The sequence below is a fragment of the Colius striatus genome, chromosome 11 (genome assembly GCF_028858725.1).
Source record: "Colius striatus isolate bColStr4 chromosome 11, bColStr4.1.hap1, whole genome shotgun sequence".
NCBI lineage: Eukaryota > Metazoa > Chordata > Aves > Coliiformes > Coliidae > Colius > Colius striatus.
In genome coordinates, this window is record NC_084769.1 from 7,915,940 (window position 1) to 7,942,565 (window position 26,626).

At 44.4% G+C, this 26,626-nt stretch overlaps 2 protein-coding genes across 4 annotated transcripts in view; one reads left to right on the plus strand and one right to left on the minus strand.

Moving 5' to 3' along the window:
• Nucleotides 1-12,512, plus strand: part of TMEM163 (transmembrane protein 163) — a 93,953-nt gene extending 81,441 nt beyond the window's left edge. The window contains exons 6-8 of the mRNA XM_062004777.1: nt 6,202-6,313; nt 9,864-10,005; nt 11,365-12,512. Of these exons, the coding sequence (XP_061860761.1) occupies nt 6,202-6,313; nt 9,864-10,005; nt 11,365-11,425 (315 nt within the window). The 3' untranslated portion in view covers nt 11,426-12,512. The remainder of the gene's footprint in view (nt 1-6,201; nt 6,314-9,863; nt 10,006-11,364) is intronic.
• A 5,733-nt stretch (nt 12,513-18,245) lies between these two features.
• MGAT5 (alpha-1,6-mannosylglycoprotein 6-beta-N-acetylglucosaminyltransferase) overlaps nt 18,246-26,626 on the minus strand; it is a 128,649-nt gene continuing 120,268 nt past the window's right edge. For all 3 annotated transcript variants that reach the window (XM_062004643.1, XM_062004645.1, XM_062004644.1), the window contains one exon: nt 18,246-25,491. In XM_062004643.1, coding sequence (XP_061860627.1) covers nt 25,293-25,491 — 199 coding nt within the window. In that variant the 3' untranslated portion in view covers nt 18,246-25,292. The remainder of the gene's footprint in view (nt 25,492-26,626) is intronic.

Consider the following 26,626-nt stretch of genomic DNA (forward strand, 5'->3'; position numbering starts at 1 on the left):
CAGGGTTTTTTATTTACCCCAACCATCAGATTTAGAATATTTCCCCTATTGTCACTGGCAGTATTTGTTCTCCAACCTATGTTAGCTGTAAGAAGACAATTCCCACTAGGAAAAGGAATTACCATTCCTTTATTGATGTTTCAGAGAGCTGTATCCACAGCCAGTCCTAACCCTCAGGATGTGGTACACACACAGCTCATTACAAATAAGGAGAAACAGTGACACTGTGTGTTGTTGATGACATCATGCTTGGATTTCTGCATAAATTTTAATACTTTTAAAAATCTTTTGTTAATATATTGAGAAAGGAGTTAAAAACTCAAATTAAGCACAGGTCTCAAGCATTGTTTGCATTTTCTAGCTTTAATGCTTGCCATCCCCTTGGTAAAAATCCTTTTTTATTTGCCCTTTTACCTCCTTCATGTCAATTACTACATATTCTTGGATGGTATAAATACAATTTAAGTGTAAATATTGTATTATCTTTTGACTGTTGCCACAAAGAACTTGCAAACCTTGTTTATTAAAGAAGGCTAAAAAAGCCCAGCCCAAGCACGCTGAGAATGACTGTTTTAATTTCACCTGGGGTTGTAAATCAATATCCATTTACTATTCAGTTACTGCTTGCATTTCCCTGGGTGATAGTATAACACATGTAATGTCAATGCAGTTTGGCATTTGTCCTCATTAGTATGGCAAAGGACACTTTTTTTTCTTGCAAGAGTAAGCAAGCACCATGCCATATTTCTGACATTTCCTGCAGAAGAAGGAAGGAAAAATAGAATCAGTTTGTGTACAACAGACGTGCAGCACATCTGATGTGGTGCCTCCAATGCTTTTAGAAATGAAGTCACTTGAAAGCTCAAGCCACGTGTGATTCTGCTGTACACTACTGACAGTTGAAATGGGCAAGCTGGGGCTGGCACACTGTACCAGCAGGAGTTCTAATTTATTTACTGACTAAACCATTTATAATAAACACATCATAAGCATGTTTAACAAGGTCAACAGATGGGTGATAGGTCAGTAGCAATATAGCAAACAGTGCCTTGATTATAAACATGTACAACCTTATGCATCCCTGTACATTTCTGATCTTTCATATATATATCATTTATTGCCTCCCATTTTAAATCAAAGTACTATATACATTAATCATACATTAGAATCCTGCTCTATTATTGTTGCCTATTATGTATGGTTTAGTGTTTGGCCTTAAGGGATTTAACCCTAAAATACAAGTGCTTCTCACAGCACAAGTGGTGAGAATGTTGTGGCTACTTGAACTAGCTAGTAAGCCAGGGTTAGGAAAAATGTATCAGCTACACTGTCTGTTCCAATGACTGGTGGAAGGTGTTGCTTTCAGACTTTACCCACATGGTGATGTGGTATAAACCTGGCAACAGCTAGCCATTTGGTAGGGTATGTGATCTGTACTGCTGGCCTCAATCCCCTGGTGACTGGAGAACCATCAGTCTCACTAGAGAGATGCTTTAGAGGTTGGACAGATACCATTTTAGATTGTGTTCTATAGCTGCTTGATGCTAAAACAAATGTAGGTGAATTCTAGGCATGAGTGATCTGAGAGTTTCAAGCAGACCCTTTACTCTGAGTCTAAGCCAGAGTGAGCTCTAAGGTCACATAAGATACCTCTCCAGAGCTCCCAGCCCCACCGCCCCATTCAGCACACTTTGCTCTTTTTCTCAAGGAAGTATTCTGTGCTGGGGAATTGCTTTGTCACAGCACTTCAGCACCAAATATACGAGTTTAAACCTTCAGAAGATTTTGTTGTCATTGCTGTTGTACTAATAATAGATCTTTACATCTCCGTGTGAAGAGACTGTCTCCTACTTGTGTCAGACACCAGGCTGTCGGTTTGTTTTCTGGCAGTGAGGCGCAATTAAAACTCTTGTCCCTTTTGAAGTTAGCTGGTGAGAGACCCTCCAGCTTCCCAGAAGCTCCCTCTAGACTGATTACATAACCTATTTATTACCTGGGAGAAAGTATGACAGAAATTGGACGTTTTGGGGGTTTTTACAGTGTTTGTATTTGAAACATCCCTCTTACTATCTAAACAGAACGCTTCAGGGGAAGAGTCATTTTTGGTTAAGTAACATGCTCTGCAGAGGAGCTTTTAGCAATCCCACAGCCCAGATGACTTGAGAGCCGCTGAGAGACCTGGAGAAGTGGGAGGCAGTGGAAAGCATGTGAAGGTAAGGATGGGGAGCAGGGTGGTAGCAGGCCCTGACTGGTGCTGGGAAGGACAGTGACCTGGGAGACAGATGGTGAGTTGCAGAGATGGGCAAAATTAATATTTAACAACACAAACTCAGCTGAGTTTGGGCCAGCCATGACATTGCTCCTGCCAACAGCAACTGTAGCATTCCAGAAACGCTTGCCTACCTCCTCAGCCAAGATGAACAAGGCTCAGCAGAGAAGAGGTACAACACCGTGAGACACTGGCTTCTCCAGGGAGAGAGAAAACAGCACTAATTCCCAGCTCCTGTGAGTAACAGAGGGCTGGTTCAGAAGGGGGAGATAAGGAGAGGGCAGAAGAGTGGAAAGAAACCCACAGCCTTTAGGGAGTGGGAGAAGCAGCTTGTTTTGGGGTTGCACTAGAAGGAGCTGCCAGGGAGGAGGATCACACATAGATTTTAACCACAATATTGTCTGTGTTGTGACCACTGAGCATACCTTCTTCCTCCCTTACTGGTCAGTACCTTGCTACTCAACACTGTGTGCTGCAGGTGAAATGAAAACGTTTTTACATCCCAGAGTGGAAGTGAAAGGCGAGGGAGAGGAGGGGGAGTGGGTAGAAATGATATATGAAATCAGGGCAAAGATTCAGGGTCAGAATTAGCCAGATGCATTCTAGGAAAAGATTAGGAGCACGAATCAGCTGAAATTTAGTTACTAGGCTGGGAATTGGGTTAAAATATCTCTATCTAATAAGCACAGAAGAATCCCCTGTGGCTTTTTTTTGAGTTTCTACAATAGATTTAGAAGGAGATCAAAGTCACATCATCATCAACAATTTTTCCTTAAGCCATAAGATTACAGCTGCTTTTGGCGAAATCCTTGAGAGCGGGGACAGACCGTTGTCACATTTTTGAAGACCTTTCTTAGCAAGGCCGGGGAGGATGGTGTGTTTGGATAAAGTGGAGGAAAGCTGCCCTCTGACTTCTATTGTTCCTTTTCTAGGACCAAAAAAAACACAAGAGCATCCTAGGAAAGCTTTCTTTTAGGAAACTGCCACAGCATAAAATCTTGCTTAGAATAAATCTGAAATAGGAATGTTGTAGCTGTAAGAAGAGTGCTGTTTAATGAGATGGCAGTCCAGGATGGGCACCTCGCTTTACATACAGGGCTGTTTTGTACATGAAGCCATCTAATAAGATATATGTGTCTGTTAATTAAGGGCTCATGTACAGTGTAGTAGTAATGAGGGGACGTGATGAAAAGAAATGGAAAAGCAAAGAGCTTTATTTACCACGCCGAGAAGCTTTTATCATATGGAAATGATCAGGATTTGAATTTTTATCATCTGTTACAATTTGCTGCTGCTCTAATTAAAATAACACCAAGGATATGTACAGTGATTCTGGCTAGATGTGCTTCGTGCTGGTGATGACTGTCAGATGGGAAGGCAAGGGGTACGGAGAGGGCAGGGCTGCGGGAAGATCCAGAGGGAGATGGTGCCAGATGGCCAGGCTTATTTTATTAATTTAGCTCTCCATTATGGCATCTCTTTTCTTCATTTCTCCAAAGGATGAGTTAGTTTAATGGGAATCATTTCACAGCCCCAGTATGACGTGTTTAACCCTTGGGAGCCCATAGCCCCGCAGCAAAGCGTGTGTCCCGTCATCTGGCCCAGGTGCGGGGCCTGACCTGGGGAATTTGTTGAAACCCCTTTAGCAGGTGCTTCCCACCATGATGTCAGTGTATCAGTGCAGCAGCTGCCCTCCTACACCCCTTCAGCTTCTGGTCAGAGCAGCCAAGTAGCACCAAGTCAGTGTGTGAAGCCCTTTCTCCCTTGTTACCGCCTCATCTGCTCAGGCAACGTGCCACAGGGCTTTGACACGTACTTTAAGCTGATCTCTTACATCTACAAAGCTTTCTCGTTAGTAGCAAGTAGCCTCACTCCTCTTCTTACAGTTCTTGCGTGTGTTGATGCCCAGAAAGCAGAACAAAGTACTGAGGAAAGTGAATTTAAAGGGTTATTTTCCTCTTCGGTTTTGTGTTAGCGCATCGTGTGCTCCGTTACTGAGGTGTCTGCTGCCTCCCCATGGCTGCTGCCAAGAGCTGCACACAGCTGGGGGTTGGAGATGTTAGCTTTAGGGTTTTAGAGATTAAACAAGGAAACTGCAGAGGTGTTTGCATTAATGGCAGGGATTTTTAATTTCTTCCCTTTCTGTGTCCACTGTGATAACAAAGGAGCTTCCATTTGTCAGCTCTTCTGCATCATCAGTGGTTATTGCATTAGTGTTAGCAACAAAATGAGCTTGTCTTGTGTGATTCAGTAAAAAAACCCACCAAACTTATGGAGAGTTTCCAGTTCCTGAATCCTCGATAAAAACCCTGCTCATTAATTTGCTTTATGAGTTGATTCAGAAATCTCTATCACCTTTAAGCCATTCTTGTGTTCCAGGAAAGCAAATGGACTAATTTTGATCACAACTGTATTAGCAGGAACAAATGGCAAGGTGCTTTTCCAAATATCATGAGCTTACAGGCCGGTGCAGCTCAATAATAAAGAGCTTTGTGCTCTTCAGTGCAGCACCAGCAGGTTTGCTTGCCATGCTTCCTGAAATGAATGAAGAAACATCCAAACGTGCGCGTATTTGGGAAGCTCCCCCTATGTGATACTGTGGGAATGGCACGCTGCTAACCCAGCAGGGTGGGGCAGAGATCACCATGTCTTAATATTCAGTGTGGTACCAGGACTAGAGAGAATCAGCTCATGACTGAGAGTGAAGTAGACTTTGAAAATGATATGACTTTAGAAATTGTATAAAATATATATTCAATTATTTGTTTAGAGATGTGAGTGCATCACACCAGTGACCTAATTCCCAGTGTTTTCCTAGCAGCTTTCAAAATCATTTTTATTTCTTTAGCCTTTGCATTGCTGCTAAAATAACAAAAATGGTTGGAGCTGATGATGAATCATGATGATAAAGTTTACTGTCAAAGGGGCTTTTTGCCAATGTGTTTTAGTCAGTGACAGGGTCCCACTTAGACCTCAGACTGAAAAGAAATAGCATTTCTTACCATTTCCTTTCTGTGTACTGGTGTTGCAACTGCTTAAATGAAAGCTTCTGTGAAGAGTAGTAAATTGATCAACGTGTAAGGTCTGTGGTTAGGTGGCAGGCATGCTACAAGCCCACTTGGGTTTCTCTGCACAGCCTGTGGGCACAGGGAAGTCCCTTCAGGCACTTAATTGCAATGCTGGTGTGCCCAGGAGCGTTTCCTCCTGCCCCAGGCAAACACAAAATAGTCTGCAGAAAGAAGTAGGTGCCTGCAGATGACCTTTAGAGGATGTGTGTTAAATGAGAATGGGCTACTTTCCCTACATAGACATGCAGCTTTCTATGGGGGAGGCTGGGGAGCCCAGGTTAGACGTTCAGATTCAGCCTCATGGATATTTCTGTGGCTGTGAATTGGAAGTCCATGGCAAATTTATTTTCTAAGAGAGCTGAAGCTTGTGTTGCATGTCAGTATCAAAACTCTTAGAGATGTAGCTTGGACCAAACTTTGGCTTAAAAGAAAGAAAACAAAGAAAACCAAAGCACCTGAAGGCTCAGAAACAATACTAAATTGTTGTTTGTCACACCAAAAATCACCGAAGGTCTGGTAAGTGGGATTCTACACTCCAGCCTTTATCCTGCATTCCTGGTCACATCACACTCTAGATGACTAAGCAGTCTGCAGGCAGCCCTGCAGGTGTGTGACCCCCTGTTTCTGAGCACTTTGGGTCCATTCAAAGTTCATTGCTTGGAAATGTCATCAATGATGTGTGCAAAGGCAATTACATAGAGCAGGACAAGCAAAATGATACCAGTTGTTGCAAAAGCTGTAATATTTTTCTCAGGTTGCATCCTTCTGTGGCACAAATTGTTGCACAATCACCAATACTATTTGCCTTGTAATTTATGGGACATGGGCAGATGATATCCTAATGTCTGATCTGTTTTGTTTCAGGATGATTTTCTGTATAGTGTCTCTGTTCTAAGCGGAATCCTTTGCACTGTCTTGGCAGTAATCAAATTTATGCTGGGGAAGGTCCTGACAAGCAGAGCGCTGATAACCGATGGTGAGTGTGAAGCTGATTCTGCTGTTTGTAGTCTCTTCCAGGGAATAACGTGATACACACAGAGGATGTGAATGACACCCCCTACTAGGGCTACTGTGAAAGAGCATTGCAATAAGAAGGTGACTGGAAAATGGGAAAACCCCACAAAAGCCAGGAGAGTCTGTGGTCCCGTTAGCCTCTTGCACAGATACCTCAGCTGACATGGGAGTGCCTGGTGGAAGGCAAACAGTTAATGGGTGGATGGTAAGCACTAGTAGAGAGTTAGAGGTAGAGCATATAGTGAATTAGGTGTGCATTAGTCAGATGTGAGACTGCAGAGAGAGAGGATACAACACTAATTTATATACCTTTGGTTAAGTCACGTCTGTCCTCCCTGCCTGTGCCTGCTGAACAATTTCATCCCGAGAGTCCAGGCCCCAAGTGGGTCTGTGGCAGCAGCCACCACCTGCCTTGAGCAGGACTCACATCATCATTCATACATTTCATACACACTCCTTTGGGCTGAATTCCTCCCTGTAGGGCTTTTCCTGCTGCTTGGCAGAGCTGATGGAGCAGTGCATGGGCAAAACAAGGACTGTGCCTGGCCATGGCCCTGCCAGCACTTGCCTCCAGCTTAATCCCCTCAGCCACATCCTTTAGAAGACCTCCCTGCCACTGCTCTCTTGGCTCAGGTGTGTAGCACCTCACTTTTGCTGGTTTTAAAACTGTGTTTAAAGGCATGTTTTAAAAGAAGGTCCAGGTATGTACAGCTTTTACTGCCAAGGCAATGAGTCTTCAGAGAGCCACAGAGGCTGACTGCAAACAAGGGAGGCCCACAGTGGCGATGGGTGGAGATTTCATAGCACCTTACAAATCTCTACCAGTTTGTATCTGCAAGCACAGGACAGTTTGAAATCCTCAGGAAACATATAGGGTAGGGTGTTAATGATTCATGAACCGTGGTACATAAATTATTTTAGTGTGCTAAATATTTCTGTTTCACTTCAGTTTCCCACTTACTCCAGGGACACACACAATGGCTTTATTTCCAGTAATTTAAACACACTCAGGCTTTTTGGTTTTGATGTGTGATAACACATGAGTATTTATATTTTATATCATCTCAGAGATATAAATACTTCATGAGTATTTATACTGTAAATACAAAATAAGCAGAACAGGAGTGAAAGCAGCAGTGTGGGGGTTTCGGCGCAGCTCCTGCCTCCCCGCAGTTGTGACTCTCTCCCAACAAACCGTGCTGGTCCGTGATCTTCTATACTATGGATTCCATCACCCTAGACATTTTGAGACAAACAGATCTCTAACCTGCAAAAAGGATTCTGGAAAGGATCCTGGGACCTACAGAGCAGCGAGTCTGAGTTCCTTTGTTGTCAGAGTGTGAGCCAAGGCCATGTTGACCCCTTCAGAACTGTGTCCTGGCAAATGATTAACCCTCCTTTTAAAAACACAAGTAGCTTGTTTATGAAGCAGAGCAGGGTTTTCTTTTTTTCAGACAAAATATTGGCTGAATTTTCTGTCTCTGAACTGGTCTCCTGTATGACACAGAAATCTCTTCCCCCGTAATTACATCCTTCTGCTAATTATATTGTTTCTGGGCTGGAGATTGCTCATCCCTTGATTATAAAAATTAGGGAATAAAGTACACAATTACCTCAATCTGGATTTTCTCTCTGTCCTTCAGAATTACTTTAGAAAGTGTAGGAGGCTGATCTTCCCATGCATGGTTAAATATCTTCTTTCACAAGATGTATTTACATGTATACTTGATTTATTAACAATCAGGAGGAGACAATGTGATTCAGCAGCTCAGACAGATTTAGCACTCCCTTGCATATCTTTTTTTAGTGTTTTCTGCTTCCTGATAATTTACCTCCTGCAATGGCTGGCTGTGGACCAACAGACTGTTTTGAGTAACAAGAGCATACATTTTTCTTCCTGAAAAATAGGTTTATTTTCAAACCAGCAAATTTTCTCTGGTACATGTCAACCCCTATTAATGATTTTAAAGAACAGTTTTGTTTCAGAGGAGGGCTTGACAACACTATCTCTTTAAAGCCTAAATGCATGAATCCTAATAAGGCAAAATGTTATTTGAACAATTTGTTTATAGCAAGAGCTTGTGGCCTTTTGGTTAATAAAAACCAGCCATTTGTTATCTTGAATGTTGTGACATCTCAGTGGACAGTTAGGTGATGTCAGCCAAGTCTCCTGTAGGTTTTAGAGACGTTTCCTTCCCAGATTTCTCCACCTGTTGGTTCCTGTGCCTTACACACAGAACACGTTGCATGGATGAGTAACTGCAGCCATGGCAGGAGTTCCTGCCACACCAGCAAGGAGAGGTTTGAATGAATGACAGTCAGGGAGATGAACAATTTCCTTTGCAAGCAGCTTTGAGATCATTTGGAACCATGAGCCAATAAAGGTGAGAAAATGTATTAGTCCTGCCTTTTGCATATCATGCTGATGGATTCTGACTTCAGCTGGACCAGGGGCTTAAATTTATACTGAATTAACTTATCCTTCTTTATAGACACACAATATATATATATTTAGTTGCCATGTATTCACAGTGTAAGTTATACAGTCTGAGAATAAAAAGGATTGGGGTTCTTGTAGACTGGAGTGTTGACGGATTAATTGTGACTGTATCCGTTTAACTATACTGTTATAATTAATCCAGTAATTGGGTATTTACATGCAACACTTGTGATACCATTTGTAGCACACACTTCCACAGTCCAAAAACCCCAGCTCCTTTTCTTTGGAAGACTGGAAGCCTGGAACAGGCCTTTGGACTCCCTGTTCTTCCACAGACGTGCTAAGTAACTCGTGCTTCCCCATGCCAGGGTTTCCTTTCCGCGTACGTACCTACTGACAGGGATCCTGTCCATCTTCATCACAAGGCTGGTGGCTTATACAGGCATTTCAGCAGTAGGGGTATAGAGGAAAGGGCAATTTTTAGCTACATGTTTGAGGAAAAACTTGATGTGCTTTTTGTAAGGACTGTCTGGGAGAGATGTGGGTAACGAGAGATGTCCTGCAATACGTGTCATGGATGTGGCTGTTGGCAGCCACAGGGAACTGGAAAAACCTGGCTAAGCCCTGCAAGCAGCAGCTGACTAGAGTTGACTCACCAAGCAACACAGAATAGTTCCAGTTTGATTTTCCAGTTGTTAACTAGGTTCAATAGCAGATGTAGCTCCCAATGAATGCATTATCAGGCACTTTGATTTTTTTTTGCTAGAACAACAGGGATGTCTTTTGGGTTACTGAGAGAAAAAGGGGATTTGAGTGAAAAAACTGAACAGAAGGAATTATTTAACCCTCCCCCCCCCCCCCCCCCAACCAAAAAGCAATCAAGAGTTGAAGGAAAAATGGTATCAATTATTCCAAAAGCTCTGGGAGAATGTTGAAGGGAAAATGTTGGAGACAAAGAGAAAGGTATAACAAGGTCTCGTCTCCCTGCAGATCACCTCTTGTTAGGTGAGATGGTTAAAGCACATTCCTTGAGGTTTGGTTCTTCATGTTTATTTTTTTTCTCCTTCTCAAGGTTTCAACTCTCTGGTAGGTGGAATAATGGGATTTTCCATCCTTCTCAGTGCAGAAGTTTTTAAACACAATTCCTCTGTCTGGTACCTGGATGGCAGCATAGGAGTTTTAATTGGACTGACAATATTTGCCTATGGAATCAAGTGAGTACCTCCTGCTAGCAGGTATTTCAGGATGTACAGCAGATGGGCTGTTTCCTGTAACAAGCCAAAGCTCTTAAAGTTGAATGTAACTCCAGTAAAATCACTGGAGTTGAATAGGCTACCTGCCAATACAGCAGCAGAGTGTGTGTGGCCCATCAGTTGGAAAGAAGCCAAGACTTAAAAAGAAATTGGAGTCATTTTAAGAAGACTTCTGTCTAACTAACTGAATTTGGAAATACAGACCTTGAAATATTTAAAAGAGAACCACAAATCCTGGGTAAAGATCACTCTCTGCTGCTTTTAGGGCATACCTGTAAGTGCTGCTTTTTTGCATGTCTATGTTAAAGGTAAGATGCCCAAATTTCAAGGAAGACCATGGTAGTGATTTCCATCTTAGCCCCAGCCTCTAGCAACTTCTGAGCTGAAGGTCAGACACATGTGTTTCAAACCTTGTTTCTATGGAATTTTAAGATGTTTTCTTGAATCACAAGACCTGAAATAGAGTGAAATCAACTGAAGCTCTGTCACGTGCTTCGCTGCTGCCTCCATGTCCCTCAGCTGCATGGAAGCTGAGAGTTCCATGGTTTATTCCGCTTTGTGCCATAAGAGAAAGGGGAAGATGTAGCAGCTTATGTAACTGGAATGGTGCCTGTGGAGAAGCAGAACTTGGCCAGGCTGCAGTAAGCTGTCGTCTGGATGCTGTGTGGGGTTTGGGTTTTTTTAACCTGGAAAATTAAGTTACCATTTTAATGGAGAATGCCATTCTTGGCAAAAATGTCTATAATCACTATTTCCCTCGTAAAACATGCTCTTCTGGAAAACTGGGGAGGGAAATCCATACAAAAGTGTCTATTCAAACACATCAAACCGCATCAGAAACATTTTGTACAGCCACTGAAACCTGTGCTACACACAGGAGCTAATTCTGAACAGGAGAAAGCAAGGCCAGGCTCTTACTACGTGTGAGGTGGATTGTTAACTGAAGGGAAGAGAGTTGTGATCATTGGGGCAGGGTCTAGTTGGAGGCCTGTGTCTAGTGGGGCCATGCTGGGACCAGTACTGTTCCATTCATTCATTCATGACCTTGATGAGGGAACAGAGGCACTGTCAGCAAGTTTGCTGATGATACTAAACTAGGGGGAATGGCTGCCACCTCAGAAGGCTGTGCTGCCATTCAATGAGACCTGGACAGGCCCGAGAGTTGGGCAGGGGGGTTGGACTGGATGATCCTTCGAGGTCCCTTCCAGCCCTTGAGATTCTGTGATTGTCCTAATGAATTATTTCAGGAACTAAAGTTCCCCAGTTCTGGGGCTGTCTGTGTGTGCCTTTGCCTCCAGCCCCCTCTGCTTTCCTCTGCAGGTTGCTGATCGACATGGTGCCCCGCGTCAGGCAAACGCGCCACTACGAAATGTTTGAGTGAAGCCCCCGGCCTCTCCTGGGGCAGGACTGTAAAACTGCAGCAGCCTCCCTTTTGGCCAGTGCTGCCAATGGTATTTTTCCTCAATATGCAGTTTGTTTTCCGTGGTCTGTTTTTGTTGGAGTTTGTTTTAATGGGAACTCTCTCTGTGGAAGCAGCCTGTGTGCACACTGCTTGCAATTCAGCCAGACTGCAGCGTTTCTTTTCCAAGTATGCTGTTGTTGATTCCTGTGACAATAGAAAACATGCAGTTTGCAGTTTTAACCCAGCTGCCATGTTGTATATTCCAGAGTGAAAGTGTTCTTAATGGTGTGATAAGCCTGTGGGTAAAGAAGTGCCAGTTTCAGATCTTGGTTTGTTTTCCCCCCCCCCCTCCCTGGCCTGTATTTTCCCCAACACACGCTGTAACAGAAGTGCAATCCTCGCTAACCAACTTGGCTAACAGAATATCCTGTGCAGAGTCTGGACACCAAGAGCTGTGTTGCTTAAAACACTGAAGTAGCTTCTTTCTCTCCCTCCCTCCCTCCTTCAAATAGACGAGCAGAAAGAGCAGGTACAAACCTTTCTGTGAGCAGAGAGGTACTTCCTTTTAATCCTAAATTAACTGAAACGATACCTCTTGAATTGAAACGCTGTTTTTTTTCTTAAGGAGACACCGTTCATAGCTTTGCATGGACCAAACAAGCACACACAGTATTACTGTACAGACCAAAGCCAAAAAGTGGTGCAAGGGAGAGGAGCTGCTCGAGGAATGGGATTCTCATCTCCTCTTGCCCTGGACGCGTGTGTACCAGCGTGTGTGACTCTGTGGGTGCTCTGTAGTCTGATGATGGCCCAGCAGTGGCTCGCTCCGGGGGTGAGATACAGATCTATTGATTAGATTTAGACTGTCCTGTAAAGTGTTGCTCACCTTCCATCACACATCTTATATAGTACTTCATAGCAGGTTCAATGAGCAAAGAATGGTGATGTATAATCAATAAAGCTGGTATCTATTTTATACAGTATCTGTAAGTAACATTTGAAAACTATTTCCAGAATGTATCATAGAACAAAGTCTTCCTGTATAGCAGCCTATTAAACGGGATTCTCTGGCGAGATCCATTTGCTCCTCCTTTCGTATATTCCAGGTTGGTTTTCACAACACAGAACCAATGTTGTTGCTTCTGTGTATCACAGGTGGATAAAATACAGGCAGGCCCCTGTGGAGCCCAAAATAGGACCATGGTAAGTAGCTAAGCAGTAGGAGTAAGAAGCAGAAATGCCCCTTTCCAGTTACAACAGACTACATGAATTAGAGTAGATGTACAACTGGAGCGTTCGGTGACTGATGCACAGCGGTGGTCAGTGGAGTTTGCTGTTTGGTTGGTTTTTTACTGGGGTTTGCTGTTTGGTTGGTTTTTTACTGGGGCTTTGTGACTCTTAAAACCATATTTCCCATTATATGAAGATGATTTGCAGAGTGCCCAGAGAGGTGCTTAAGGATCTTCAGTGAAAGCCAAGTCCCACCGCTGTGCGTGGGGAGAGAGCACCCGCAGGTCTCACTGCCCTGGCCGTGCCTGGCTGAGGGCTCCAGCCTGGGGAGGGTGCCACTCAGGGCTGCTGGGAACAGAGACTCTTTACAACAAACTGCATTTTGTTCTGTTGCTGTAGTTTGCTTGCACACACTTTAGTTTGTTTATGCACATTTTGGATGGGTTAAGTTTGTCTAAAGATAGATTTGCATGCAAACGGTGTGACAGCGTTGCTGTCGGGGCTGAGGGTGCTTGTGCCTCGCTGGCACAGGATGGTGGTTGTTAGAAATCACCAAGTCACTCAGCAGGAAGATGAAGGTAAGTACAATGGCAAGAGAAAGGAGCTACTGTCCAGATGCATTCAGCAAGGACTCTGCAAAGCCTCTGAGGTACAGGAGCTGCCACTGTACTCAGCACAAGTGGATTTTTAAATATCAACCACCACTGAGGACACTTTCTTCCTGCACAAGTTCCTAATTTCTTAAGCTCTGCTTAGTCCTGATACTTCCTCACTAACCAACCTGCTTCTGTGAAGCATTTCCAGCCTCAGAATCACAGAACCAGAGCCTGCACGTAGCTGTGTTGGACATTTCATGGTGTTGTTAGTTTTACTGTTTACTGTTAACCCTTTCCCCTCCCTCCTGAGGCTTTTTTTTGCTTCTGCAGTCCCACTGCTGCTGTGAGAATGACACTTGGGACCTACCCCAAGCGCTGCTGTGCAGAGCCAGGTGCTGCAGCTGCCTGTCTGTGGCAGAGGCCGGCGCCAGCTGCTTCTGAGGGAAAGCAAAGAGGTACACTGTGTTGTGCCAAAGTACTTAACTCCTGGCAGAACCTGTGCACCACATAAGTCCTAGACAATTGAAAGCATGTGGGATCCTTGAACCAACACCCAGCTCAGACATGAAGTAATTGTTCAAATGCCAGGGGCAGAGGACTGCAGAGGCGTTCATGCACGAAGCAAAGCTGAGCACAGAGCAAATGAAGTTTCACACTCCTTTCTAAACTCTGGAATGCTCTTAAGAGGATGTTTTTAAGTACAGGCTCCAGCTGCACAGCCTTTGAAAAGGAGATGTGATTAAGCAAGTTAATCATACTTGTTCTTATCTGATTAATTTCAACCAATTGGAGAAACTTTCAGTTACCACAGGTGCTTCAAAGCACTGCTGGTATCAGCAGGCAAATACTAGACAAGAACTGCAATATGTGTAATGATACTCAGAAATGAGAGAACACATATACTGATGAAGCCATAGAGGAGCAGGGGCTATATACAAGGTACATAACAATAGGAAAGAGGAGAACTGCTCATCCAGTTTACTGAGACACTGCTCTAGCCAACCACCCCAAAGGTAACAGGTTCTGTATTATATCTGTGCCAGTTGGTTTTTCTACCTGTATAACAAGTGTGCTTCCAGCTATGCTAACTCAAGGTGGACTTTGCAAAAGCTGAAATGGCTCAAAAGCACTCAGGCTGATCACCTGAGACTTGGCACTGGCCAACACAGTCCTCTGCTTGGGGTCACAGCCCTAGCAGCCTGTTGCTAAATCCTCTTTGTTGTGCACAAGACACAAGGGAAGAGCTTTGGGTTCACACAAGGAGCAGCCCTTTCCCCAAAAGTGACTATGAATCTGAGCAGATGCTTGGAATTTGGCCATGTTCTTCAGCAGAGAAAGAAACCAGCAACAACTCTCCCAGTTGGCATTACACCAGCTGCAGCCTTGACCCCCAAGCCATGCCCCAAAGGCACCAGGTAGGCATGAGGTGTATTTTAATAACAACAGAAAAGGAGCACTTTAACTAAACTACTAGCAGGCAGGTTTTTTTGAACCCAAACTGTCATCAAGAAAGCACCAGTGAAACTCACCTCTTGCTGATGTAGTCCCATTTCAGTTCCAGCAACAGCAGGTAAGCCATGAATAAGCAGCATCCAACCACGGTGGAAAAATGGAGCCTCAACAGAAGTCACCTGCTGACAGTGATGCTGCAGAAATGGGGCTGAAGCAGAGCCCCCAGATAAGAAGCTCCTCAGCTGTGGGCATGTTCAGCTCTGAGCATACTTGCATCTGGAAATGTAGCCCAGAGTTGCTCACCAGTACTAGAGCCATTTGCTCTTCTGCAGCCCCAGCTGCCTGGGGAAAAGCACAGACATTTCTGGTGCTCTCTTCTGTGCAAGTTCATGGAGAGGCCAGGTCACCAGACAAGTGCTAGGCCTTAATAATACAGAAAGCAGGGAGATTCGTTCCCAACCCAACAACGTATTTTTCTTACTCAAATTGACACCCAAGAAATGCCTTTAACTCCCCATGTTGTTCTTTAGTGACTGAGGATGCAGTACTAAACAGAAGGGCACGAGAGCAGCAAGCTGCCTGTGCAGCACCGGAGAGGAAAGGCTGAAGCTACTTGAGCAGGGATTATCCCTGCTGTGCATGGACTTGGGCAGGTGCTTCAGCCACAGCACACAAGTAGGAAAGTGTTTGCTTTGCTCACAGCACCTGTAATTCCTCTCTCCTGCTCCTATGAGCTGCGGCAGGGGCATTACCATGGCGTGGGGCTGACACAGCTTCCTCCAGCTTGGGCTGTTTGTCCAGGAGCAGACACCACACAGGAGCCGCACACAAAACCCACATTCCTGCGGCCTGGCACGTGGGCCTGGGTTATGCAACTGGAGAGGATGATAAATCAAACAGCAGGCAATCCAGGGGTATTTCCCTCTCCTGTTCCTTTCAGCCACACGATGGAAGCGGCACTGTTGGGTGTCAGTGGTGCTGAGCACAGCCGCCCCCCCGGCTGCTCCAGAGCCGCTCCAGCCCCAGCGAGCACAGCCTGAGGCAGGAACCATGCAGGGAGGCTGAGGGCAGTTACCCAAAGCCTGCAGGCAAGGGCTACACACAAGTTGGTTTGGTGAGGAAGTAGGGAGCATCCCATTTTGTCAGCTAACGCTGTTGCCCCCAACCCTGGTGCTCTCTGGAACACAGGACACGGGCCTTGCATGGTTGTCACCCACACCTCACCACAGAGCAAGAGGTATGCAGTGGAGGTAACACCTACTCTAAAATGGCCAAGTGACAAGAAATACCAACCTCCTTTTCCTGGGAAGGCCCACCCAGCACAATCCAAGCCTGAAGCTTGGGCAACTCACACTGATTCCCCAACTCTGGAGGTGGAAGCAACCGAAAACCAAAAGGGCTCTGTAGTGACTGAGCAGCTTCCTCTTGCCACATGTGCTGTTCTTGTCACTTTGGTACTTGCCACACTTGCTACTTGCCAAAACACCAAAGGCTCCTTCACACCTTGGTATCTTTTGATCAGAGATGGTATTGGTTTTGGTTTGAAGTTTCCACCATCCCCGAGGTGCTTGAGGCAGCTGCCTTCAGGCAGCCAGCCCTCCTGCAGCTCCTGAGCCAGGCTCCCAGCAGCAACCCACCCTGAGCTCCACAACACAAGGCAGGACACACAGGGAGACTTTACATCTCGGGTCTGTACTTGATTTTTTAGCAACATGGATTTACTGTCAGGATCTGAGGTGAATGCCATCTCCATAACCAGGAAAATAATGCAACCTGCAAGTCCTGAGAAGTACCAAGGTAACCAGGGGACAGCCTGAGGCAGTGAGCTGGGATGCTCCGTCTATCACCCACTGAGGAGAAAGTGTCAGTGTGAGAGGCTTTTGAAAGCAGCAGAGTCCCAGCAAAATGTTTCCATCTGTGAACTCGCTACCAGATGGATCTTGACTGAAACCTGACTAAGTGTGTGAGAGTTGAAGTGCTCAGTACTTGAGCTCTCCTGATGATCTTTCCAACACAGCTGCATGAAGTGTGTCTTTTTTTTTACTCCAAGTTCCAATTTTCATACCCTTTTTTTCCCGTTATGTGACTGCAACACAGCCTACATCTGACTCTTGGCTGCTCACCATTCTATAGCTGTCTCCTTATAAAGTCAAAGCTGAACAACAATTAAGGGAATGAAACAGGAAGGAAAACATTTCCAAAAATAACCAGAACAGGCGACTAAATAAGCAGTGTCCTCCACTAACTCACCCTGATCTGAGGAAAGATGTGGCAATTGAGGTATGCTGAACAGCAGCACAGAACCAACAACATTTTCACGCCTTTTATGCTGAGGTCATGCCCATAAAAGGGTGACTGGTGAAGGATATTCCTGTCCTTCAACACACAGAAACAGTAACAACAAGCTCTTGCAGAAGCAGCACCAGCAATGGGCAGCAGCAAACCATCTCACAAGCCACAATGCCTCAAACTCCTCCTTTCTGACACTGACCAGATGGTGCAGCTGCACACCCCAACCTAGGCCACAGCCCCCTCCTGCCCCTCAGGCATTTCGCTGCCCCCTGCAGCAGGATTTTCTGCCCACCAGTGCTCACTGGCACAAACTGGCACAGGAAAAAAAGGATCCAAAGCAGATACTTACCACCTTCTGTCCTATTGTAGTCCTGCCTTACTCAGTTACGTGAGGGCCACACATGAATAAAAAACCCCAACACACACAAAAACCTTGGATAAAGCTGACAACAAAGGAGCCTTTCCCGGGCTCACAAAAACTCTGGTAGGGCAGGAAAAGCCTTTCAGCAGAATGGGGACAACAGAAGTAAAGTGACTGGTGTAACAAGTTTCACTGTTCCAGCTGCAAGTGCTCCATAAGGCAAACAAGCTCTTTGCACTTCAACTTTGTATCTTGAAAGACAACACTCCCAAAAGCTGTTATTTTACCACCACATCGCTTTTAGAATCACTGAATGGTCGGGGTTGGGAGGGACCTTTAGAGATCATCTAGTCCAACCCCACTGCAGAAGCAGGTTCACCTAGATCAGGTCACATAGGAATGTGTCCAGGTGGGTCTTGAAGACCTCCAAGGAAGGAGCCTCCACAACCCCTCTGGGCAGCCTGTGCCAGGGCTCCCTCACCTCACAGTGAAAACTGCTGAACTCCATGGGTGTCCCTGGTGCCAGTAAGTAACGTATATCCACATGCTCCAGAGCAATTCCACAGCTGTGTGCTGGAAATTTCTAGGAAACCAACACTTCTCAACTGCTGCTGTGGCAAAGCTGCCCTCCTAAACCAAACCTGAATTTTATCCATTATCCAGCTTGGATTTCAACCAAGATGAAGTAAAACAGTAATTAATTGCCTGCTGGTCTTATGGCCAAGTCATGGGTGGGTGGGACTGTTCACGCTCCTCTCTGGAGAGGTGGCCAGCAACAGAAATGCCCAGCTGAGGATGGCAGGGATAAGCCACACAAACGCAACTGGAGGCTCACAGACTTCCCATTGAAGCACAAGGCAACCGTAAATCCAAATCACACAAGAAAAAGGTTTATTGAAAAATAAAGTTCTCCCTATTTTTTTGTTCTACAACAGTGAAAACAAAGCATTTTCCCTATGCCATTAAAGTACAGACATTTACTTTCCTAAGGAAAAAAAAAGACTCAAAGATCCCATCCTGTTGAACCCCAGCAACTTGACAGTATCTGAACCACCGTGTCCTGTTCTTCCTGAATCAAACTGCTTGAACACAATATAGTGGAACACAAGTAGTTAAATAAAACAAAGGACTGACCTTTTAGGAGAGAATTCAACCCAAATGCAGACAACCAGCCTGACCCTCAAGTTCTCATGTACTAATTGACTGAGCTCTAATTGACTAATGATCTGCAAAAAGCCGCACTCTTTCATTCTTACACATTTCAGTAGGTTCTTTTTTCCCAATTTACAGTGCCACAGGGATTATTCAGAGTTTGACCCCCTTCACCCATGGAGAGAGAGACTCCTCCAGGGAATGATTCAGTCCAGGAACCAAAGAGCTGCCCGAATTGCCCTTGGAGGGTCTCCGTGTGGCGCGCAGCCTTGTGAGCTCAGGGGGATCAACATCTCCAAGCTCCAGTTAGCTTTGTCAATATTCCCTTACAGTTTTAACTCTCTTAGAACCTTCAGGGTAACTTTTATCACACAATTTACTCATTTCCTTTGGTAAAGAGCTGCTGTTTCCCCCCTCTCTGCTGTATTCCTTTGCAAAAGCCAAATAAACCCACGACTTCTTAAAAATGGTTTTCAGTGTCACTGCACTGCCACAGACCTATTAATGAATGGAACTAATTAGTTCTGGGTATAACCCTGTTAAAATTAACTGCCTTCAGACAGCAATTTAACTTGATTTATTGTGTACCTATTTGATACTTTAAACTACTTTGCAGGTGCTGGAATCTGAGCCAGGACATGCTGTGTGTGCTCTGCCAAGGGCCTGGATGGCTCCAGGAAATGCCACAGCGTTATTTACACTCTCCTTAAAGCCAAGGATTGTGCTGGTTCCTGCAGGCTGCAGCCTCTGGAACAGGCCCGGCCCAGGGCTGGGATGTGCTTGTAGGACAGGGAGGACAGCGGGGCTCACTGCTGCACTTCCATGAGCCCTTTTGCGGGGCCACCGTTGCGGTTCCCAGGCAGAGCCCTCCGCAGAGAGCCCCGTCGCTGCCCCTCCCAGCACAGAGAGGGGCACTGGGCACTTGAACCCAACTCAACTACTTCAAAGCAGTTTCTGTGTGTGGAAGGTGCGGTTATTACATCATCAAAACTTTGAGGCCCTGATTCTATTCACCCATTCAATAAACAAGTGGCTTAGTGCTGTCGAGGGAGGTCTGAATTCAAATGTACTGTTGTATGTCTGTAAGGATATAAGTAAAGGATTACACCTATAAGAGCAAGACACCCTGACAACAGTTGCACTGCATTGTTTTTCCCTGGAAGAAAGAACATGAAGGATGCCTCCCACCTGAGGCATTCTGGGGTTCAGCCTCTGCTGTTTTCAACACATTCCTATGGTGAACATCTTACACTTGAGCACACGGAGTTTGCTGCTTACACATTCCATTGCAATGTACTATTTGGGAATTACAAAGTGAATTAAAAGCAAAACCTATAGAGCTGCTTCAAAAATAAGACAAGGAGCTTGAAGTCACTGCCCATAAAGCAATGTTTGGTTCTTGTATGTACAGTAATATTATAATAGCCTGTCTCAATGAATATGTGTGCCTGGCCTTTGCAGAGGACAGCACACCTCTGGCAGTGCAGTGTTCTCCTGGGCTTTACAGCAGCCTCTGAAACAAAGGGACCGGAGGAGAACTACAAATGGAAAGATATTGCAAGTCAAAAGTTGAAGGCATAGCAGCTGTAGGGCAAACAGCACAAAGAAATGGCCATGCCAAAACGTTAGCACCCCTGGAAAAAGAGACTGTGAAACTGGAAACTACTGGTCTCTAAAAACTAACCAACCAACACCCCACCCTTCTGACTCCAAACTGAACTGAGCAGCTTTTTAACCAAGCTTTAACCAACCAGTTCTTTTCCGACTCATTTATTAAGTAGAGCTAACTTAATCAGAGACGATACATGCTGTAACAGCAAGCAAAACAGGCTGCTGATATGTGTACAGCATAACCTGCAAGTGTTTGGTCTTTATCTTACAAGATACATTGCTTTAGAGTGATTAAAAAGGGAGAGCTGCTTTCTTAATTTGAAGAAAAAATTAATGGAGGAGTTGTGCTATCGCTGAAGCCGGTGGGAGTCACGAAGTTAATTAGACATGGATGAGATTGTAGCCAACCTGATTCGTCCCATTCCATTTATTTTCCTAGCAAAATCTGGTCCTGAAATGCACACTGAGCAAAAAACATACTTGAGAAAGCAAGCTGGATTTTGTTTATGTGAAAAGTGCTGCAAACTCGTAAATCATCTTTGTGATTTAGACAGGCCCCTCGTTCCTGAGAGGGGAGAGCACGTCTTTCATACGAAGGGTAAACCAAGGGCATGTTGAGTAGGATCCTAATAGGTAGTAAGTAGTACTGTGTGATTCAGTGAGGAGACAGTGGCCAACAATGCCATTGGTGGCTGACACTGACAGGAACTCGGAGCAAGCCCAAATGTTTGTCAATAAGCCGGTAGGAACAGGTGGGAGCAGAGCTGAGTCCTGGCTCTGTCCACAACCCTGTCCTGCGAGCCCCAACCAAAACCTCAGCAGCAGCTATTTTGCAAAATACTCTGCTTGTGGAAAAGTAGTAGCATTAAAAACATCTGCAACAAGCTGAATATTCAGAGCTCCCTCCCCACTGAGAGCTGCAAACTCAGGTATCGCTAAGGGACTGTATTCTGTTAAGCACCAGGAGTCACCCCCTGTGCACTTCCACATACACACGTCTTTACCTGGAAACCCAGCACCTCACAAACTGGAATGTGGATCTTCAACTCTCTTGCTCATCCAATCAGATATGGTTGTTTCTAGAGGTTTTTTGTTCACACTGTCTCCATGGGGAGTAGAACGGCTGCAGTTTGCTCTCTGGTCATTAAACAGACATCCTGTCCCAACAGGAGTTCTCATGTCAAGTTACAGGGATTCAGTGAAGGGTATTATGTTTGCAGAAGCAATGTTTTGCAAGAATTATTACAGTTACAGTATCATTTCTCTTCTCAATCCTTACCTTATAGCTTCAGACCAGATTTTTCCACTCAAACCCATTCCAAATTCATACTGCTAAGTTGTAAAGTCATCAGGCACTATTTTTACCTGTAGTTAGTGTTCCATTATACTTGTTCAGACAGTGTCCATATTCCAAACACTCATCCAAACCCCAAAGAAAGTACAAAAAGGCACATCAACATTAAATATTTGTAGGAGAAAGATAACCTGGTATGAACAAGCAAACACACAGCTGCCACTAGCAATCACGAAGAAAAACAACCCATAGAAACTAAGCAAAAAGAATGCAAACAAGCAACTCTATTTATACATGTGCAAATCAACTTGCATATATGAAATAAATGAGGTTTTTATTGGCATTTTTAAACAGTGTGTATTTACCAACTCGACCTTTCAAAGGCAAGCCTTCCGTGTTCAGTTTAATAAATATGTAAATGCTTCTCTCTGGTAGGAACAAGGTTTTTTTGAAACAAAAAACAAACCCCAACCTAGGTCACATACAAAAATACAAACTTTTCAAACAAAGAATGTCTTGATATGAGAGATATGCTTCAAAGCTTGGAAAACCTCTTGTTTTCTATTCCACTTTTGACATTTTTCCCCATCAATCGCTGATCAATAGATTCAAATGCAAGTCATGCAAAAACCTGATTTTGGAGGAAAGGAAGCCGCAGGCTTTGCTGTCAGACTGAAGCATGGGAGCACAGTCCCACCTCTAACATCCTTGTTTAAGTGCAAACGTTGGACTACACATTTATTCTTTAATTAGGAAGGAAAAGAGTTAAAGGGACTCAGGCAGAAGGCTGCCTTCTGTCCCGAAAAGTGGAGAGATATATATTATATGCTTTAGTACGTCATTCAAACTTTACAACAGTCCTACCTGGATTTGCCTGAGTGCCTCTCTGTGGAAGGATTCGCTTATTTATCAACGCATGAAGCAACTGTGTGACGGGGGGAGCGCTGCACTGGGTTCAGGCAGCAACGCTTATAAAGTTTATGCACTTAGAGTTCTCATGTGACAGCCTCCTTTTACAGCAATATAGACTGAAGCTCTAATTCATTCAGGGATATTTCTTCTGAAAAGAGTGTTTACAATCAGTAACAGAGGCCTGTTGAATTACAGGTGTTGATTCCTCAAGACAACGAGTCTTCCCTACAGATTTCAGCGGAACTAGGATCAGACCCAACCAATCCTGAGGCCAATTTAGATGTTCTGTCCCTGGCTGAAATGCAAGTAGCATTGGTGTTTGGTGTTTCAGGCTTGCCAGTTTGCAGAAACTCGGTTCAGTAGACTAGAAAGAAACAGTGCTACAGCTTGAAAAAATATCAGAGCTTGTAACAGACTCTCCCTGCTGTGGTAAAGGCAAACGTAGCATTGAGCAAAGCACTAGACCAGAAAATCTTATAATAACAAATAGCAAAACCATCTCATCTTTAAAGGTTTAGAGGCAAAATGAAACACGGTATATGCCATGTGGAGTGTACGGTGGGGGGGAACAAGCAAAACTGTATTTACAGCAAAGAATACACTACAGCAAAAACTACCTGGTCTGCATTCCTGAAGTGCACACACACAGATCTTTGTTTCTGATGTCAATTCTGTGATATCTCATCCCAAACTAAACTCCTGCTGGAGAAGAACTTGAGGCTGAAGGCAAATTCGGCTGCTGCGTTTCCTTTCAGCACCAGGTATAAGGGTATATATTTGAACACACAAGATACTCCAGCTGCACAAGTATGCACAGATATGTGGGGGATATTTTATAGAAACACAAAATGAATTGTTGTCCAACCCTCCTCCCCCAGCTCTTCCAGGCTATTAAAACATTTGTGCTGACTGAAGCAAGAGCCGAGCTACGGTAACAGTAAGGATCTTCATACTAGTGTGTGTTTGCTTTCTTTTCATGCAAAAAGTTTGCCTCCCATTATAGGACCCAGCTGTTTTGCTTCTGGAAAATTACTCTAAAATACAGCAGATTTTATCATCCTCACAACACAGCTACTGGTGCCCCTGCTGTTCAACAGTTCCCACATATCCTTTTTGGATACTCAACAATCTCTCAGGATTAAGTTCTTGCGTAGCCCACAGCAATGTTACAGGAAAACACTGTCAGGAGTGCTGAGGCAGGAAACAAAAACACTTGGAAAAGCTAATTTGCTGCTTTAAAATGGAAACTTTAAACATATGCTGTTCTCCTGCCTTGAGAATTTATCCAAGATTAAATAGCATTTCCCTTGCTTGGTCTTTGGTAGGTCATGACATACATCAACACTCACACATAGATAATGAATGCTGGGTACAAGAAAAAGCCGAACCAACCAGATAAATCCAAGAAAGGAACATTTAAAGTATCTATGTTTTCCTTTGTTACCTGACAATGTTTGTAAATCTTTAGGGAAAAAACCCTTCATGTTGATTCAAGGTTTTTTCCAGTATGGTCAGAGCACGTCCAAGTTGCAAACCTGCAGACTAGGACTGCTTTCACAACACACCGCAGACTTGTTTCTCTCTGATCTTTGCAAATTGCTTCCCAACTACAAATGGTGCTGTCGAGCATGCCACCTCCTGCTAAAAGTGACCTCTATAAAAAGAAGGTGGTTTAGAAGATTTAACTTGCTGCTATTAAAAAAAAGTTTGATTTGAATTCCAAACTCTTGCATTGTTTCATTCTAAATTTCAACCTGGTGTGCTTGCTAGGAGAGAAGAAACCCCAGACACCACCCCCTGAAACAGGAAACCAATCAAGGAGCCCACCAGATAAATCAATGCTTTTCTTAGCACTTGTCTCCTTCTTCAGAAATGAAAAATTCTCTTTAAAAACCTAGCTAGTTATGAAGACATTTTACAGTTCTACCATACGATAATTATAGTTAGCTTAGTTTAACCTTTCTATGCCATTCAGCAACACTTTTAACTACTGGAAGCCGTAGCAAACTCAGGCTCTAACGATAATATTGCTCCAAGGATGCTGAATACTTTTTGCTTCACACAGTATTTCTAGTAGACAGACTACAACAGAAGCACGGGCAAATTCCAAGGATCACTCTCTAAAATGGGGCCAGTAAACTGCGACAAGTCCGCTCCGACCACGGCAGGGTGTCTGTGCAGCTCTTCCACACCGAAGAACGCCACGACCCGAGTCAGTCAGTCGGAGAGTCACCGAGATGTGTCACACGCCGGCAACTGCCTGTTTGCTCACTCCTGAGCCTCTGTTTAGACTGCCCTGATGCAGCAGTGGTGGTGCAGACAATACCTTGTCGTATACAAAGATTGGAAAAAAGAAAAGGAAAAAGAACCAGGCCCAGATAACCCCAAACCAGGGCACAGAGCTATCTTGTGATTCGGAGTTCTTGTGAAGTAAACCACTTTAGAGCCTCGCAAGCTAAAGCAGTACCCAAAACAGTGCACCTAGAATAAAAACTTCGTCCTCCCTCCCCTGCACCCCCCACTTTTCTCCATTTTCTACTGGAATGAAGTTGAGATCCTTTAGCTGAGCACGATGGGGGATGGCCTAACTCGTTAAAAAAATAGAAAACACTTCACCCAAACAACAAATAAAGAAGTTTGATGAACCTGGGAATTTTCTACAAACTATTCTGTGCAGTCATCTTCAAATCACTGTAGAACATGAAACTCGTTTCTCGTCGCAAACAGATGAAGGAATCTGAAGAGTTACACTGCAAATGTCCTCATAGGAAAAAAAGATCAGTCAGCTGCTTGGTATGAATCCCTCCTCTCTTAGTAGATTATTTTGCCCAGCAATGATAGCTCTGCCTGCAGCGAAAAACCTGGGCAAAAGTGCAGGAAGTATTAAGTAGCTCCTCTCAAAACTACTTACATTTTGTCCTCAACTCAAAAGGAGCTCTGCTGCTGCTATAGGCAGTCCTTGCAAAGAGCAACCTGCCCCTTGATATAGTCTCTGCAGGGGCAGATTCTTCGCTGCGTTGGGTGGGATCCGGCGCAGCTGAACAATAAGAGGTCACCTTGGAAAACACAGTGCTTCCTTCTTCCATCAAAAGAGGGGACCAGAATATCATTGGCAGACTCCATGGTGAGGCATTCGATGTTATGCCTGAAAAGCAAAGCACATCATCTCAATCAAGGTGCAGTTTACAGGGGTCTGGTACCGTTCTCGTCCTTCCTCATGAAAAACGAAACAAAGTGCTATATTACATCTTAAACCAAGTACTTTTAGAACTGCAGCTTCCCTGAATGTGACTCTCCTTTCTTTTCTCCTGTGCAGATTCTCTCTGCAGAGGGCAGTGCAGCCTTGCCAGCTTTTGCTCTGTTTCCTAAAGCTTTTGACTGTTCTCCCGAAGGACAATATTAAATGCACCTCAGATTTCTAGTATGACAAACCCAAAGAATGTGAGATGGGAGATACTCCCACTGATTTCAGCAGGGAACTCCCCCAGGCAAGCACAGGGTGCCAGGCAGCCATGGGCAATGGAGGTGTGTGAGGATGAGGCGATGCTGCTGTGACAAGGTGGAAGCCATCCTGAGCAGGACCTGCTGCCGCTCCAGGCACTAGCTAGCACAAGTAGCTGCCATTTTCTGACCACAAAGCTTAAGCATGTGGGTAGCAATTCCAGCAGAGGCTTGTTTTTCACTTACTCTGGAAATATTAGTAGTTTTCTGCATTTAGCAGACTTGGTTTCCCCCCAGAGTTACTATTTTGTCTAGCCAGCTAGAAGAGACGCCTGACCAAGTTTTTAGAGAAGCTGCTGCTGAACTCCACTCCAAATGACAACTTTTCAAACAAGATACAAAACTAAAAGCCTTCTATGATTTAATTTAGCAGAAAGTGGAGGCAGAAAACCTAGACAGCAGATTCCCTAGCAGGCATTTGTTGGAGCCCAGCTTTGAGTGCTTTGCTTTCATTCTGTAAGGAACACAGATCTATTCCCAGAGCAACGTTAATTTCCTTAATGCGTGGCTGTTAAGCTTTATAAACTGGTACTAATCCTTCTAATATGCAAGGGTTTGCAATTCTTAATCTAGGACAATACCAACAAAAGGTCTGCAGAAACAGTAACTGCTGATTGCCAATGATGATAGATATTTCAATATGGGTTTTAATCATGACCACAGAGGAAGCTCAATAAATACAAACATCACCTTCAAAGTGCTGTGTTTAAAATCATGTGAACAACTGGTAGAGATCACATGATGTGTACAGAGATCTGTTTACTGCAATAAAATGCCCT